General features: G+C 38.3%; 1 protein-coding gene across 1 annotated transcript in view; it reads right to left on the bottom strand.

Annotated features, from left to right (window-relative positions):
* The window catches only part of MACF1 (microtubule actin crosslinking factor 1), a 239,454-nt gene that overhangs the window by 90,982 nt on the left and 133,712 nt on the right, over positions 1-14,760 (bottom strand). Inside the window, exons 50-52 of the mRNA XM_060307542.1 lie at positions 5,872-6,038; positions 4,432-4,588; positions 2,414-2,531 (exon numbers count right to left, since the gene is read on the bottom strand). Coding sequence (XP_060163525.1) covers positions 2,414-2,531; positions 4,432-4,588; positions 5,872-6,038 — 442 coding nt within the window. The remainder of the gene's footprint in view (positions 1-2,413; positions 2,532-4,431; positions 4,589-5,871; positions 6,039-14,760) is intronic.

The following is a 14,760-nucleotide window of genomic DNA, read 5'->3' on the forward strand; positions in this document are numbered from 1 at the left end:
CTCATGGGGTTACTGGTGAGAAGTAGTGAGGTAGTGTATGTGAAAGCACTTTACGAAACCAAAAGAGCTCCACGACCGTAAGGAACTAGAACACGCGTGGGTTTTCAGAGATGGAAGAGAACTTTTTAAGAGCACTCAGGCTAGTGATCTTCAAACTGGTTTTCAAAGCACCCTGAGGAGGTGCTTTAGGGACTCTGTAAACGTTTGGTTTAATTTTAGTATTCAGAATATATTCCTAAGTACTTAGAAATGGCAGTAAAACATGCACATCTCAATTATGTTGAACACCACATTTTAACCCAGTAGATATAGCCAATTTATGCTGCTTTTTGGAGGGAATAGAGTAGCTCCTGCACCTCTGTGCATACATTTAAACTTCTTTCTGAGTGTCACTGATGGGAAAAGATGTAGTTCTTCATTAGCACTCTGTAATTTTCAAACCTACATGTGTCCACTCACATACAAAGAAAAACATCTACAGCACATATGAATTCCATTAAATAAAATGACAAAAAAGGCTGAGGTATATCTACTCAGAGCAGGCTCTCATCAGGGTAGAATTGTGTAGTAAGAGAATTCTTAACACTTCAGATTGTAAAGTGAACTTTTAAAAACATTTGTCATCATTTGCAACTATTTATCTGTGTGAAATGTATTTTCTAGATACAATGCAACCAAGGAAAAAATTGAGAAATAAATAATGAAGCTGTCATTCAAAAATTCTTTTTTCCAAATTTTCATATTCACTAATATAGCCTCAATATCTTTTTTTAAAAATTAATTTATTTTTGGCTGCATTGGGTCTTCGTTACTGTGCATGGGCTTTCTCTAGTTGTGGCAAGCGTGCTTCTCATTGTGGTGGTTTCTCTTGTTGCAGAGCACAGGCTCTAGGTGCACGGGCTTCAGGAGTTGTGGCACGTGGGCTCTAAAGCGCAGGCTCAGCAGTTGTGGCGCATGGGCTTAGTTGCTCTGCGGCATGTGGGATCTTCCCGGACCAGGGCTCGAACCCTTTTCCCCTGCATTGGCAGGCAGATTCTTAACCACTGCGCCACCAGGGAAGTCCCGATAGCCTCAATATTCTCATTGATGAATTTCATAATAGATAAACGCTATAAATTCACTTATATTTTTATTTGTCTTATAGTTCTACATGAAATTTATTTTTAAAAAAGATTACAGTACTTTAAAAAGTTCAAACAACCACTGATCTAGTCCAGAAGTCAGAAAACTTTAGTGCACCAGCCAAATCTGTCCCTCCGCCTGTTTCTGTATGTGAAGTTTTACTGGAACACAGCCACGCCCATTCATTTATATATTGTTTACGACTGCTTTTGTGCTACAATGGCAGAGACATGTAGTGTGACAGAGACCATATGGCCCACAAGCCTAAAATATTTACTCTATGGCCCTTTATAGAAAAAGTTTGCTGGGTGATGTCACACACTAATAAGTCAATGAACTTAGAAATTTAAGTGTTAGAATATAAAAATCATCAATTCTCTGAAATGCTGTCACTTCTAGATAGTTCCAAGACATCTTTAAACTTTAGGATACAATAGGAAAGTAGCCATTCTCAGGAGGAATAAAGAAAGTAAACTTTGCCCTTACTATTTAAGTGACTATAGGAGTGCATTAACATAGTCTGGTAATAAAACCTAGGAGATCCCAATTGGCAACCAGCAAGTGACTGTGAGCTCAGAATGCTTTTTTTTTTTTTTTTTTTTTGCGGTACGCAGGCCTCTCACTGTTGTGGCCTCTCCCGCTGCGGAGCACAGGCTCCGGACGTGCAGGCTCAGCGGCCACGGTCCACGGGCCCATCCTCCCAGACCGGGGCACGAACCCGTGACCCCTGCATCGGCAGGCGGACTCTCAACCACTGCGCCACCAGGGAAGCCCTCAGAATGCATTTTGTTTGCAAGACTTAATTTGTAGGCAGAGATAATTCATATAGTTGGGCACAACCTTTGTATGCACTTCTAAGAAGTGTGTCAGTTCCTGGTGTACCACTACTGACTCCTAAACACTTAGCCTCTCCCAAGATATCATGCTTATACCCTCCAGGGCTGACCCTAATTTAAAGTTAATGCATAGCCATCCATTCACATATTTAAAAGACAGAAATTCCTCAAGATGGAAAATCCTATTTTAATCCTTCTATGTTCATTTCACAGTTCTAAGTGGGCCAACTAGTCCCTTTACTTTTTCCCATCACAGGAAGGGGTTTTGCAAAATGGAAGCAATGTTACAAAGGAAATGGGAAAACAGATCAGGTTGAGGGGAAGACTGCTTCATGAAACATCCTTGGTTTTCATATCCAACCTTGATTCTAATGTTTATTCAATAAGCAGTCATCACCAAAGGGCAAAGGGAAGAATGATATTTATTCACTACATTTTCAAGAGCCCACACTCACCTGTCTTGGCTTGAGAATCAGGTGCTGTGATCTCCATGATGAGATTTTCTAAAGAAGTACCTTTGCAATTGATTTCTTCTACCAAAGTTCCCTTACTTGTCCAGTCATCTAGGAGACCCTGTTTAAAGAACAAATTAGCAAAATGTAATATCTGGAGGCTTTCTCCTCATAAGGAGGGACACCTGTTCTACATACACTCCCTAAAGTTTTGATAAGCATTAAGCAATCGTCCTCATTTATTCAGCCATTTCCAGAACTTGGTTTAGCCAGCCAAGATGTGGGAGAATGATATCCTGGAATATTCAGGCCCTTCTCATTCATTCATTCATTCATTCATCAAGCAAATATTTTTTGAGCACTTACTATATAGGCCAGGCATTGTGCCAAACACTGGGGATACAAAATAGGCTTATGACACAGTTCCTAAAACCAAGAGCTCAGATTATCAATGGCATTATAATGTGATAATGCTATTACAGAAATATGCACAGCCACTAGACTCTGAGAGCACAAAAGGACACACATCTAACTCTGCCTGGAGAGAGGAAAGACTGGAGTTAAGGTAAGAGTTTGCCAGGTGGACAAAGGGAATACCATGCTTGTAAAGAATATAAAGGAAATGGTAATTGGAGGGTAAAATGAGGAGCTAGGTATTGAGATGTAGAGAAACATACAGAATCATAGGCTACACTTTGCCTTTTCAAGGGAATTTTATATTGGGTTTGAAGTCAGAGCTCAAACCACCACAGAAAGTTGTTAGGAAACAATGGCATTTGCTCTAAGACAAAAGTATCTGGTCATGTTGTCTCTAAGCTGTGAACTGCCTGCTACAGAAGTAGAATTTTACTCTTTTCCAAGCTGGGACACCATCCTAGCCTTCAATCCCTTCCTCCATCCTGAATCTCCCTCACAATCTACTTAGTTTGCTTTTGACTTCAAGCTACAAAGCAGCGGCAGAGAATGACATCGAGCCATGAACATCTGGCAAGCTCATGCTGCCCAGCTTCAAGCTGAACCTTGCCAATTCAGAGTGTGTCAGTTCTTTTATTAGTCACTCTTGATTCCAAAGAGCCAGCAGTTCCCAAACTATGCACTGACTCACAGGATACTTTAAATTTTTGAGGGAAAAACAGTGACATCTGTTGGACACCATGTGAACAACTACTGTTAAGCTGTTGGGACCTGACCACTTAGTAAGTGAGGTTTTTCAGTTTTTTGGGTGTTTTTTTGTTTGTTTGGTTTTTGCCTTGAGATGCCATGAAAAATGTCTTGAAACATAAAGGGAACCATGAACCAAGAAATCAGGGAACCTCTGTCCTAGGGAACTCCCCACGGCAAATGCTCCTGGCACTCTCTCTGTGAAAGCTCTTCTCTTTCATCTATTCAAGATAAATCCTGTTTTACTAAGAAAATAAGGACAAATGCATGAGCGTTAGTTGGAGACTGGTTTCAACAAAAGTAAGAAACATGTTAGAGGTGCAAATAGAGCTGGATGACTATGAATCAAATATAGGAGAGAAGGGATTCTGCAACAGATGGGAGAAAGGCTGATGTACCATGCAGGTACATTCCAACCATGTGATTGTAACTTTTCCTTTATTAGTTGAGGAGAAATTCTCTCAATTTTCTGATCACATATCTGGTCACTTGCTCACATATAATTGTCTAATTCTCAAACATACAACAAGAGTGTAATCTTCTCAAGACTGGACTGTGACAACTGTCTTTTTTATGACCTGCCACAGCATGACAGGCATCCCCAAGACAGCTGAAACTTTATAGATACCATCCCCAGATTACTTTTTTGGTTTTGGCTTTTAAATAGGAGATGTTTTGGTGCTCAGTGCTTGGGTAGGGGTAGGCTGGACTCACGTGGAGAAAATGGAGGAACTGCTATTCTGATACACATGGATAATTTGGATTTCTCATACCATTTGCCCACCACAGGTGGAAATGAGTCCACACAAGATTCCAAACTGCTGTCCAGCCTGATTCCTGGAGAGACTTTGTTCACCTACCTTCAGGTGTTCAATCTGTTTTTCCAGCTCTTTAGTGCTCATGAAAGTCTCTGTAGGTGGAATACTCCCTTCAGTTTCCTTCAGCCATTTCTGGCAAGTCCTAACCAGCTTCCGGAATTCATCTAATTGCTGCTGGCAAGATGATGCATCTTCCTCTCTGTCAACAGAGACAACTTGTTACTTGCCAGACTAAGCCTGTAAAGAACTCAACGTGAACTAAAACTATATTCATTCTAGGACTCCAGGCATCAGTTTCCTAACAGGGCCTTTCCTTCTCATAATCTTTTCCATGGCAGCTCTGGCTAAACAACCACATATAATGTAGGAGAGCATCAAACTAAGGGATCTGTTGCCCTTGTTTGGACATTTCTGGGGAAAGGAGTCTTCAATCTTACTCTAGGCTAAAGTGAAAATGAGAAAAACTAAAGGGAGCCTGCTATTTAGGTACTATGATACAATGGAAAGAATGCAGGCTTTGGATCTCAAGGCCAGCTCTGCTACTTTTTAGGTATTTGACTCTTTCAAGGCCCAATTCAAATGCTAATTCCTTTAACAAGGAAGATGCCAAAATTGAGGCTCAGAGAAGTTAGGCTAAGCATACCAATGAGTAAAATAAATCAAGGAGAAAGGAGAATTCAGTTTTGAAATTAAGTTTTGGAAATGGTCACATCTATTAGACTTCAAGCCAGAGATCCTGGCTCTTCATATAGCTACATAGCCCTCAGCTGAGGGCAAGAAAAACAAAGCCTTCGTGGCCTTTGTCCTGTCCCTTTCACCTGCACTAAATAACCGCTGCTTACAGTGGTGATTTGAGCAACTGCTTTCCCCTAGTCACTAAAGCCATCATCTGCTAAATCGAGATATTTATGGCTAAACCAAGAGAAGTCTTATCAAGCTTTTAAACCCACGTGAGGCTTTCTAATGGAGGAATTACGGCTTTCCAACTGTGAGCTAATAACCTGAAATCATCTACCTTTGTTGTATATTCCCATGTTTGCCTTAAAATAAGAATCCAGAAACTCCTCCATAACAGCAACTTAAATGTGGTCAAAACAAGCAGTGTGAGTTCCAATATAATCCTTAATTATGTCTGGGAAGTCTCTTCCAATTTTTCTCATTATTTCAAATCCTGCCACAATCCAACTTGCTGCCCCAAATTTGTTCTGTTTGGTCCAGGTGACCTGGACTTTTGATTGTACTCAGGGGGAACTGAATCCCATTACTGAGAAGGAACTCCCTATTTACTAACAGAAAGACCACTAAGCATTAAGTAGACTGAATAGCTTTGTCTGAAAGAGGCACTTTCCAATCTCCTACGGCTCAGTAGCAGAATTTTGATGCCATCTTTTCTGGTGAAGAAGGAAGGAGGAGAAAGTCATTTCATTCAAAAGCAAGAAAAAATTAGCTCCATGACACTGATCCATACATATGAAAACTCACCTTTCTTTAACTGTCTTCTGTAGCTCTGTGAAGTCCTTTTTGAGGTTCTGTACCCTGTCCTGGTGCTGGGACAGGTCCAGGGCAAAGCCACAGGAGCTCAGGTCAGTGACCAGGTACTCAAGAGTATCCAGGTTCTCCTGTTGGTCTTCCATTTCCAAATTGAGCTCCTGTCAAGGAAACAAGGAAATGTATTCAATCCTCTGGTCCTTGTAAATAATGACTCTAAAGAATGAAAGATATCTAGATTAAAGCTGGGGCATGTTCTCCCTTACTTGTAGAAAAAGAGGGAACAAGAAAAGAGGCATGGGGCTTCCCTGGTGGCACAGTGGTTGAGGGTCCGCCTGCCGATGCAGGGGACGCGGGTTCGTGCCCTGGTCCGGGAGGATCCCACATGCTGCGGAGCGGCTGGGCCCGTGAGCCATGGCCGCTGGGCCTGCGTGTCCGGAGCCTGTGCTCCGCAGCGAGAGAGGTCACAGCAGTGAGAGGCCCGCATATCGCAAAACACAAAACAAAACAAAAACGAAAACAAAAAAAAAAAAAAGAAAAGAGGCATGTTCACCGGGTCAACTGCTAGATCAAAACATTAAATATGTAGGATTTCTCCAATCCACCTGAGAGTGGCTGGAAATTACAAAGGAGTCTTGTCTCCTTTAAACAAATCTTTAAAGATTCCAGAGGCAGCATGAGAGAATAAAAAGAATGGAAGTTTCTGGAGTACAACAGACCTGAAAGTCAATCATGGCTTTGCCCTTGTGATCTTAAGCTATTGAACTTCTCTAAGCTTCTGCAGTCTGTCTCTTCTTTAAAACAGGTAAACACACTCTTCACTATTATTTAACACTGTATTGACAGTATTAGCCAATGCAATTAGGTAGGAGGAAACAATTTGTGGCATAAGAATTTGAAGAGGTACAACTATATTTGCAGATTACATGAAAGTATATTTGTAAAACCTCAGAGAATCAACAATACAACCAAATTGAACAATGAAGTAATCCAATAAGCAAGAATATAAAATCAACATATAAAAATCAAGAATAATATAATAGCAACACAAAACGTACAATTTTAGGAACAGTACAAAACCTTTATAAATAAAACTTTAAAAGACTTCTGAAAGACATGAAAGCAGACCTGGAAAAAAAGGAAAGATGTCCATAAAGCTATGTGCGTATGTGTATGTATGCATCTATGTGTGCATATATGCATGTGTGAATGAGTAAAGTCATGTGAGCCAAACAAATATACCAACTCTTTTCTCTAGGGCTGATAAAGTTGATTCTAATGTTCATATGGAAAAATAAATGTACAATTATAGCTATGAGAAATCCTGAAAAAGAAAAAAAGAGAAAATGAAAAAAGAAATAAGGGAGATTAGCCTTACCATATAGTAAAACATACCAGAAAGCCTCTAAAATTAAAAATAGTATGCTATTCTTAATGAATAGAAAGACCAGTGAAATAGAATAGAAAATCAAGAAATAAACTTCAATACATAAGACATTTTGTGTGTGATAAAGACAGATTCTCAAATCACTGGGGTAAAGACAGACTTTTCCAATAAATGATATTGGGAGTAACTATACAGAACTTTGAAAAAAGATGAACTTGTATTCATAGCTCATACTATACCTCACAATAAACTTAAATTGTTAAAGTATTCAAATGTAAAAGAAAAAAAAGAAAAGAAAAAAGGAAACCATTGGGTAAATTCCATCATAACCTGGGTGTGGCAAAAGGCTTTCAAACTATGACTAAAAATACAACTTCAATGAAAGAGTGATATCTCTGGTTTCAAGCTATACTACAAAGTTACAGTAATCACAACAGTACAGTACTGGCACAAAAACAGACATATACATCAATGGAATAGAACAGAAACCCCAGAATATAAATCTAAATGGATAAAGAAGATCTCTCTCTCTCTCTCTCACACACACACACACACACACACAGACAATGGAATATTACTCAGCCATAAAAAAGCATGAAATCTTGCCATCTGTGACAACATGGATAGATCTAGAGTATATCATGCTAACTGAAATAAGTCAGAGAAAGACAAATACTGTTGATCTCATACTTGAAATCTCAAAAACAAAACAAATGAACGAACAAACAAACAAAAACAGACTCATAAATACAGAGAACAAACAGGTGGTTGTTAGAGGGAAGAAGGTTAGGAGAATGGGTGAAATGGGTGAAGGGAATTAAGAGGCGCAAACTTCCAGTTATAAAATAAATTTAAGTCATGGGGATGTCATATACAGCATAAGGAACATGGTCAATAACACTGTAATAACTCTGAATGGGGACAGATGGTTACTAGCCTTACCATGGTAATCATTTCATTATATATTTAAATGTTGAGTCACTATGTTGTACACCTGAAACTAACATAATATTGTAATGTCAACTATATTTCAGTTTAAAAAAAAGCGATAAAATCTATTGTGTAAAAATTAAAAAAAAACTTTTATATGGCCAAAAACACCATAAGCAAAGTCAAAAGGCAAAGGACAAACTGTGAGAAAATATTTCTAACATGTTATAAAGGCCTAATTTCCCTAATACAGAACTCTTGTTAAGTTGAAAGAAAAAAAAGATCAAACTCTTGGCAGATGATAGCAAAATACATAAACCAATGATTTACAAATAAATGTCTCTTAAATGTATAAAAATATATTCAACTTAGAGAAGAAATAAAAAATTAAAACCACATTGAGATATGTTTTATTAATTAGATTAGCAAAAACTCAAATGCTTGACAATACATTCTATTGGTGAGGCTGCAGGGGAAATATATAGTACTGTCATACACTTCTGCTAGGGATGCAAAATGGAGAAATCCTTATGGAGGGAACTTGGCTATATCTAACAAAACCACACAACCGTTTACCCTCCGATGCAACAATTCCAGTCTAGGAATCACTCTGAAGATACACTTCCAATAATACAGGGAAAAAACACAGAATTATTCACTACAGTGTCATTTTTAATAGCACAATTTTGGAAACAACCAGAACAAGAATCTGGTGGAATAAACTACGGTTCATCCTCAAAATGAATGTATAGTTTAAAAACAACAAAAAAAGAGGAGGATATCTATGAATTAAGTGATTTCTAAGACATATTAAATATAAAAGGAAAGTGCAAAAGATTATGTATTGTACCCCCTTTTGTGTAAGGAAGAATTGGAAATGGTGTGTTTATTTTGGAAAAAATAAATAGAAATAATAAATGTGAAATCCACTACCTGTGGGGGGTGAATGGGATAGAAGACACACGGAAGAGAGTGAGAGTATATCCTTATTCACTTTCCTACACCCTGACTATAACTTTTTGAAAAGTTTTGACTTTTGAGCTATCTTTTTTTTTTGAAATTTGAATTTTATTTTTTTATACAGCAGGTTCTTATTAGTTATCCATTTTATACATATTAGTGTATATATGTCAATCCCAATCTCCCAATTCATCACACCACCACCACACCCTGCCACTATCCCCCTGGTGTCCATACGTTTGTTCTCTATATCTGTGTTTCAATTTCTGCCCTGCAAACCGGTTCATCTGTACCATTTTTCTAGATTCCACATATATGTGTTAATATACGATATTCATTTTTCTGTTTCTGACTTACTTCATTCTGTACAACAGTCTCTAGATCCACCCATGTCTCTACAAATGACCCAATTTTGTTCCTTTTTATGGCTGAGTAATATTCCATTGTATATATGTACCACATCTTCTTTATCCATTTGTCTGTCGATGGGCATTTAGGTTGCTTCCATGACCTGGCTACTGTAAATAGTGCTGCAATAAACATTGGGGTGCATGTGTCTTTTTGAATAATGGTTTTCTCTGGGTATATGCCCAGTAGTGGGACTGCTGGGTCATATGGTAATTTTATTTTTAGTTTTTTAAGGAACCTCCACACCGTTCTCCAGAATGGCTGTATCAATTTACATTCCTACCAACAGTGCAAGAGGGTTCCCTTTTCTCCACACCCTCTGCAGCATTTGTTGTTTGTAGATTTTCTGATGATGCCCATTCTAACTGGTATGAGGTGATACCTCATTGTAGTTTTGATTTGCATTTCTCTAATAATTAGTGATGTTGAGCAGCTTTTCATGTGCTTCTTGGCCATCTGTATGTCTTCTCTGGGGAGATTTAGGTCTTCTGCCCATTTTTGGATTGGGTTGTTTGTTTCCTTAATACTGAGCTGCGAGAGCTGTTTATGTATTTTGGAGATTAATCCTTTGTCCGTTGATTCATTTGCAAGTATTTTCTCCCATTCTGAGGGTTGTCTTTTCATCTTGTTTATGGTTTCCTTTGCTGTGCAAAAGCTCTGAAGTTTCATTAGGTCCCATTTGTTTCTTTTTGTTTTTATTTCCATTCCTCTAGGAGGTGGGTCAAAAAGGATCTTGCTGTGATTTATGTCATAGAGTGTTCTTCCTATGTTTTCCTCTAAGAGTTTTATAGTGTCCAGTCTTACATTAAGTCTCTAATCCATTTTGAGTTTATTTTTGTGTATGGTGTTAGGGAGTGTTCTAATTTCATTCTTTTACATGTAGCTGTCCAGTTTTCCCAGCACCACTTATTGAAGAGGCTGTCTTTTCTCCAGTGTATATCCTTGCCTCCTTTGTCATAGGTTAGTTGACCATAGGTGCATGGGTTTATCTATACTTTCTATCCTGTTCCACTGATCTATATTTGTTTTTGTGCCAGTACCATATTGTCTTGATTACTGTAGCTTTGTATACAGTCTGAAGTCAGGAAGTCTGATTCCTCCAGCTCCATTTTTTCCCCTCAAGACTGTTTCCGCTATTTGGGGTCTTTTGTGTCTCCATACAAATTGTAAGATTTTTTTGGTCTAGTTCTGTAAAAAATGCCATTGGTAATTTGATAGAAATTGCATTGAATCTGTAGACTGCTTTGGGTAGTATGGTCATTTTCACAATATTGATTCTTCCAATCCAAGAACATGGTATATCTCTCCATCTGTTGGTATCATCTTTAATTTCTTTCATCAGTGTCTTATAGTTTTCTGCATACAGGTCTTTTGTCTCCCTAGGTAGGTTTATTCTTAGCTATTTTATGCTTTTTGTTGCAATGGTAAGTGGGAGTGTTTCCTTAATTTCTCTTTCAGATTTTTCATCATTAGTGTATAGGAATGCAAGAGATTTCTGTGCATTAATTTTGTATCCTGCTACTTTACCACATTCATTGATTAGCTCTAGTAGTTTTCTGGTGGCATCTTTAGGATTCTCTATGTATAGTATCATGTCATCTGCAAACAGTGACAGTTTTACTTCTTCTTTTCCAATTTGGATTCCGTTTATTTCTTTTTCTTCTCTGATTGCTGTGGCTAGGACTTCCAAAACTATGTTTAATAATAGTGGTGAGAGTAGACATCCTTGTCTTGTTCCTGAACTTAGAGGAAATGCTTTGTTTTTCACCATTGAGAATGATGTTTGCTGTGGGTTTGTCATATATGGCCTTTATTATGTTGAGGTAGGTTCTTTCTATGTCCACTTTCTGGAGAGTTTTTATCATAAATGGGTGTTGAATATTGTTAAAAGCTTTTTCTGCATCTATTGAGATGATCATATGGTTTTTTTTCTTCAATTTGTTAATATGGTGTATCACATTGATTGATTTGCATATATTGAAGAATCCTTGCATCCCTGGGATAAATCCCACTTAATCATGGTGTATGATCCTTTTAATGTGTTGTTGGATTCTGTTTGCTAGTACTTTGTTGAGGAGTTTTGCATCTATTTTCATCAGTGATATTGGTCTGTAATTTTCTTTTTTTTGTAGTATCTTTGTCTGGTTTTGGTATCAGGGTGACGGTGGTCTCATAGAATGAGTTTGGGAGTGTTCCTTCCTCTGCAATTTTTTGGAAGAGTTTGAGGAGGATGGGTGTTAGCTTTTCTCTAAATGTTTGATAGAATTCACCTGTGAAGCCTCTGGTCCTGGACTTTTGGTTGTTGGAAGATTTTTAATCACAGTTTCAATTTTACTTGTGATTGGTCTGTTCATATTTTCTACTTCTTCCTGGTTCAGTCTTCGAAGGCTATACCTTTCTAAGAATTTGTCCATTTCTTTCAGGGTGTCCACTATATTGGCATAGAGTTGCTTGTAGTAGTCTCTTAGGATGCTTTGTATTTCTGTGGTGTCTGTTGTAACTTCTCCTTTTTCATTTCTAATTTTATTGATTTGAGTCCTCTCCCTCTTTTTCTTGATGAGTATGGCTAATGGTTTATCAATTTTGTTTATCTTCTCAAAGAACCAGATTTTAGTTTTATTGGTCTTTGCAATTGTTTTCTTTGTTTCTATTTATTTCTGCTCTGATCTTTATGATTTCTTTCCTTCTACTAACTTTGGATTATGTCTGTTCTTTCTCTAGTTCCTTTAGGTGTAAAGTTAGATTATTTGAGATGTTTGTTGTTTCCTGAGGTAGGCTTGTAATGCTATAAACTTCCCTCTTAGAACTGCTTTTGCTGCATCCCATAGGTTTTGGATCGTTGTGTTTTCATTGTCATTTGTCTCTCGGTATTTTTTGATTTCCTCTCTGATTTCTTCCGTGATCTTTTGGTTCTTTAGTAACGTATTGTTTAACCTCCATGTGTTTGTGTTTTTTACATTTTTTTCCCCTGTAATTGATTTCTAGTCTCATAGTGTTGTGGTCAGAAAAGATGCTTGATATGATTTCAGTTTTCTTAAATTGACTGAGGCTTCATTTGTGACCCAAGATGTGACCTACCCTGGTGAATGTTCTGTGCGCACTTGAGAAGAAAGTGTAATCTGCTGTTTTTGGATGGAATGTCCTATAAATATCAATTAAATCTATATGGTGTATTGTGTCATTTAAAGCTTGTGTTTCCTTATTAATTTTCTGTTTGAATGATTTGTCCATTGGTGTAAGTGAGGTGTTAAAGGCCCCCACTATTATTTTGTTACTGTTGATTTCCTCTTTTATAGCTGTTAGCAGTTGCCTTATGTATTGAGGTGCTCCTATGCTGGGAGCATATATATTTATAACTGTTATATCTTCTTCTTGGATTGATCCCTTGATCATTATGCAGTGTCCTTCCTTGTCTCTTGTAACATTCTTTATTTTAAAGTCTATTTTACCTGCTTGAGTATTGCTACTCCAGCTTTCTTTTGATTTCCATTTGCATGGAATATCTTTTTCCATCCCCTCATTTTCAGTCTGTATGTGTCCCTAGGTCTGAAGTGGGTCTCTTGTAGACAGCATAAATATAGGTCTTGTTTTTGTATCCATTCAACGAGCCTGTGTCTTTTGGTTGGAGCATTTAATCCATTCACATAAAGGTAATTATCAATATGTATGTTCCTAGTACCACTTTCTTAATTGTTATGCATTTGTTTTTGTAGGTCCTTTTCTTCTCTTGTGTTTCCCACTTAGAGAAGTTCCTTTAGCCTTTGTTGTAGAGCTGGTTTGGTGGTGCTGAATTCTCTTAGCTTTTGCTTGTCTGTAAAGCTTTTTTTTTTTTTTTTTAACATCTTTATTGGGGTATAATTGCTTTACAATGGTGTGTTGTAAAGCTTTTGATTTCTCCATCAAATCTGAATGAGATCCTGGCTGGGTAGAGTAATCTTGGTTGTAGATTCTTCCTTTTCATCACTTTAAGTATATCATGCCACTCCCTTCTGGCTTGTAGAGTTTCTGCTGAGAAATCAGCTGTTAACCTTATGGGTGTTCCCTTGCATGTTATTTGTCATTTTTCCCTTGCTGCTTTCAATAAGTTTTCTTTGACTTTAATTTTTGCCAATTTGGTTACTATGTGTCTCGGAGTGTTTCTCCTTGCGTTTATCCTGTATGGGACTCTCTGCACTTCCTGGACATGGGTGGCTATTTCCCTTCCCATGTTAGGGAAGTTTTCGACTATAATCTCTTCAAATATTTTCTCTGGTCCTTTCTCTCTCTTTTCTCCTTCTGGGAACCCTATAATGCGAATGTTGTTGCGTTTAATGTTGTCCCAGAGGTCTCTTAGGCTGTCTTCATTTCTTTTCATTCTTTTTTCTTTATTCTGTTCCACAGCAGTGAATTCCACCATTCTGTCTTCTAGGTCACTTATCCATTCTTCTGCCTCAGTTATTCTGCTATTGATTCCTTCTAGTGTAGTTTTCATTTCAGTATTGTATTGTTCATCTCTGTTTGTTTGTTCTTTAATTCTTCTAGGTCTTTGTTACACATTTCTTGCATCTTCTTGATCTTTACCTCCATTCTTTTTCCGAGGTCCTGGATCATCTTCACTATCATTATTCTGAATTCTTTTTCTGGAAGGCTGCCTATCTCCACTTCATTTAGTTGTTTTTCTGGGGTTTTATCTTGTTCCTTTATCTGGTACATAGCCTTCTGCCTTTTCATCTTGTCTATCTTTCTGTGAATGTGGTTTTTGTTCCACAGGCTGCAGGACTGTACTTCTTCTTGCTTCTGCTGTCTGCCCTCTGGTGGATGAGCCTATCTAAGAGGCTTGTGCAAGTTTCCTGATGGGAAGGACTGGTGGTGGGTAGAGCTGGGTGTTGCTCTGGGGGGCAGAGCTCAGTAAAACTTTAATCCACTTGTCTGCTGATGGGTGGGGCTGGGTTCCCTCCCTGTTGGTTGTTTGGCCTGAGGTGACCCAACACTGGAGCCTACCCGGGCTCTTTGGTGGGGCTAATGGCAGACTCTGGGAGGGCTCACGCCAAGGAGTACCTCCCAGAACTTCTGCTGCTGGTGAGACACAGCCACCCCCCTCCTCTTCAGGAGACCCTCCAATACTAGCAGGTACGTCTGGTTCAGTCTCCTATGGGGTCACTGCTCCTTCCCCTGGGTCCCGATGCACACACTACTTTGTGTGTGCCCTCCAAGAATGG

This window comes from Globicephala melas, chromosome 1, assembly GCF_963455315.2.
Source record: "Globicephala melas chromosome 1, mGloMel1.2, whole genome shotgun sequence".
In the NCBI taxonomy this organism is placed as follows: Eukaryota; Metazoa; Chordata; class Mammalia; order Artiodactyla; family Delphinidae; genus Globicephala; species Globicephala melas.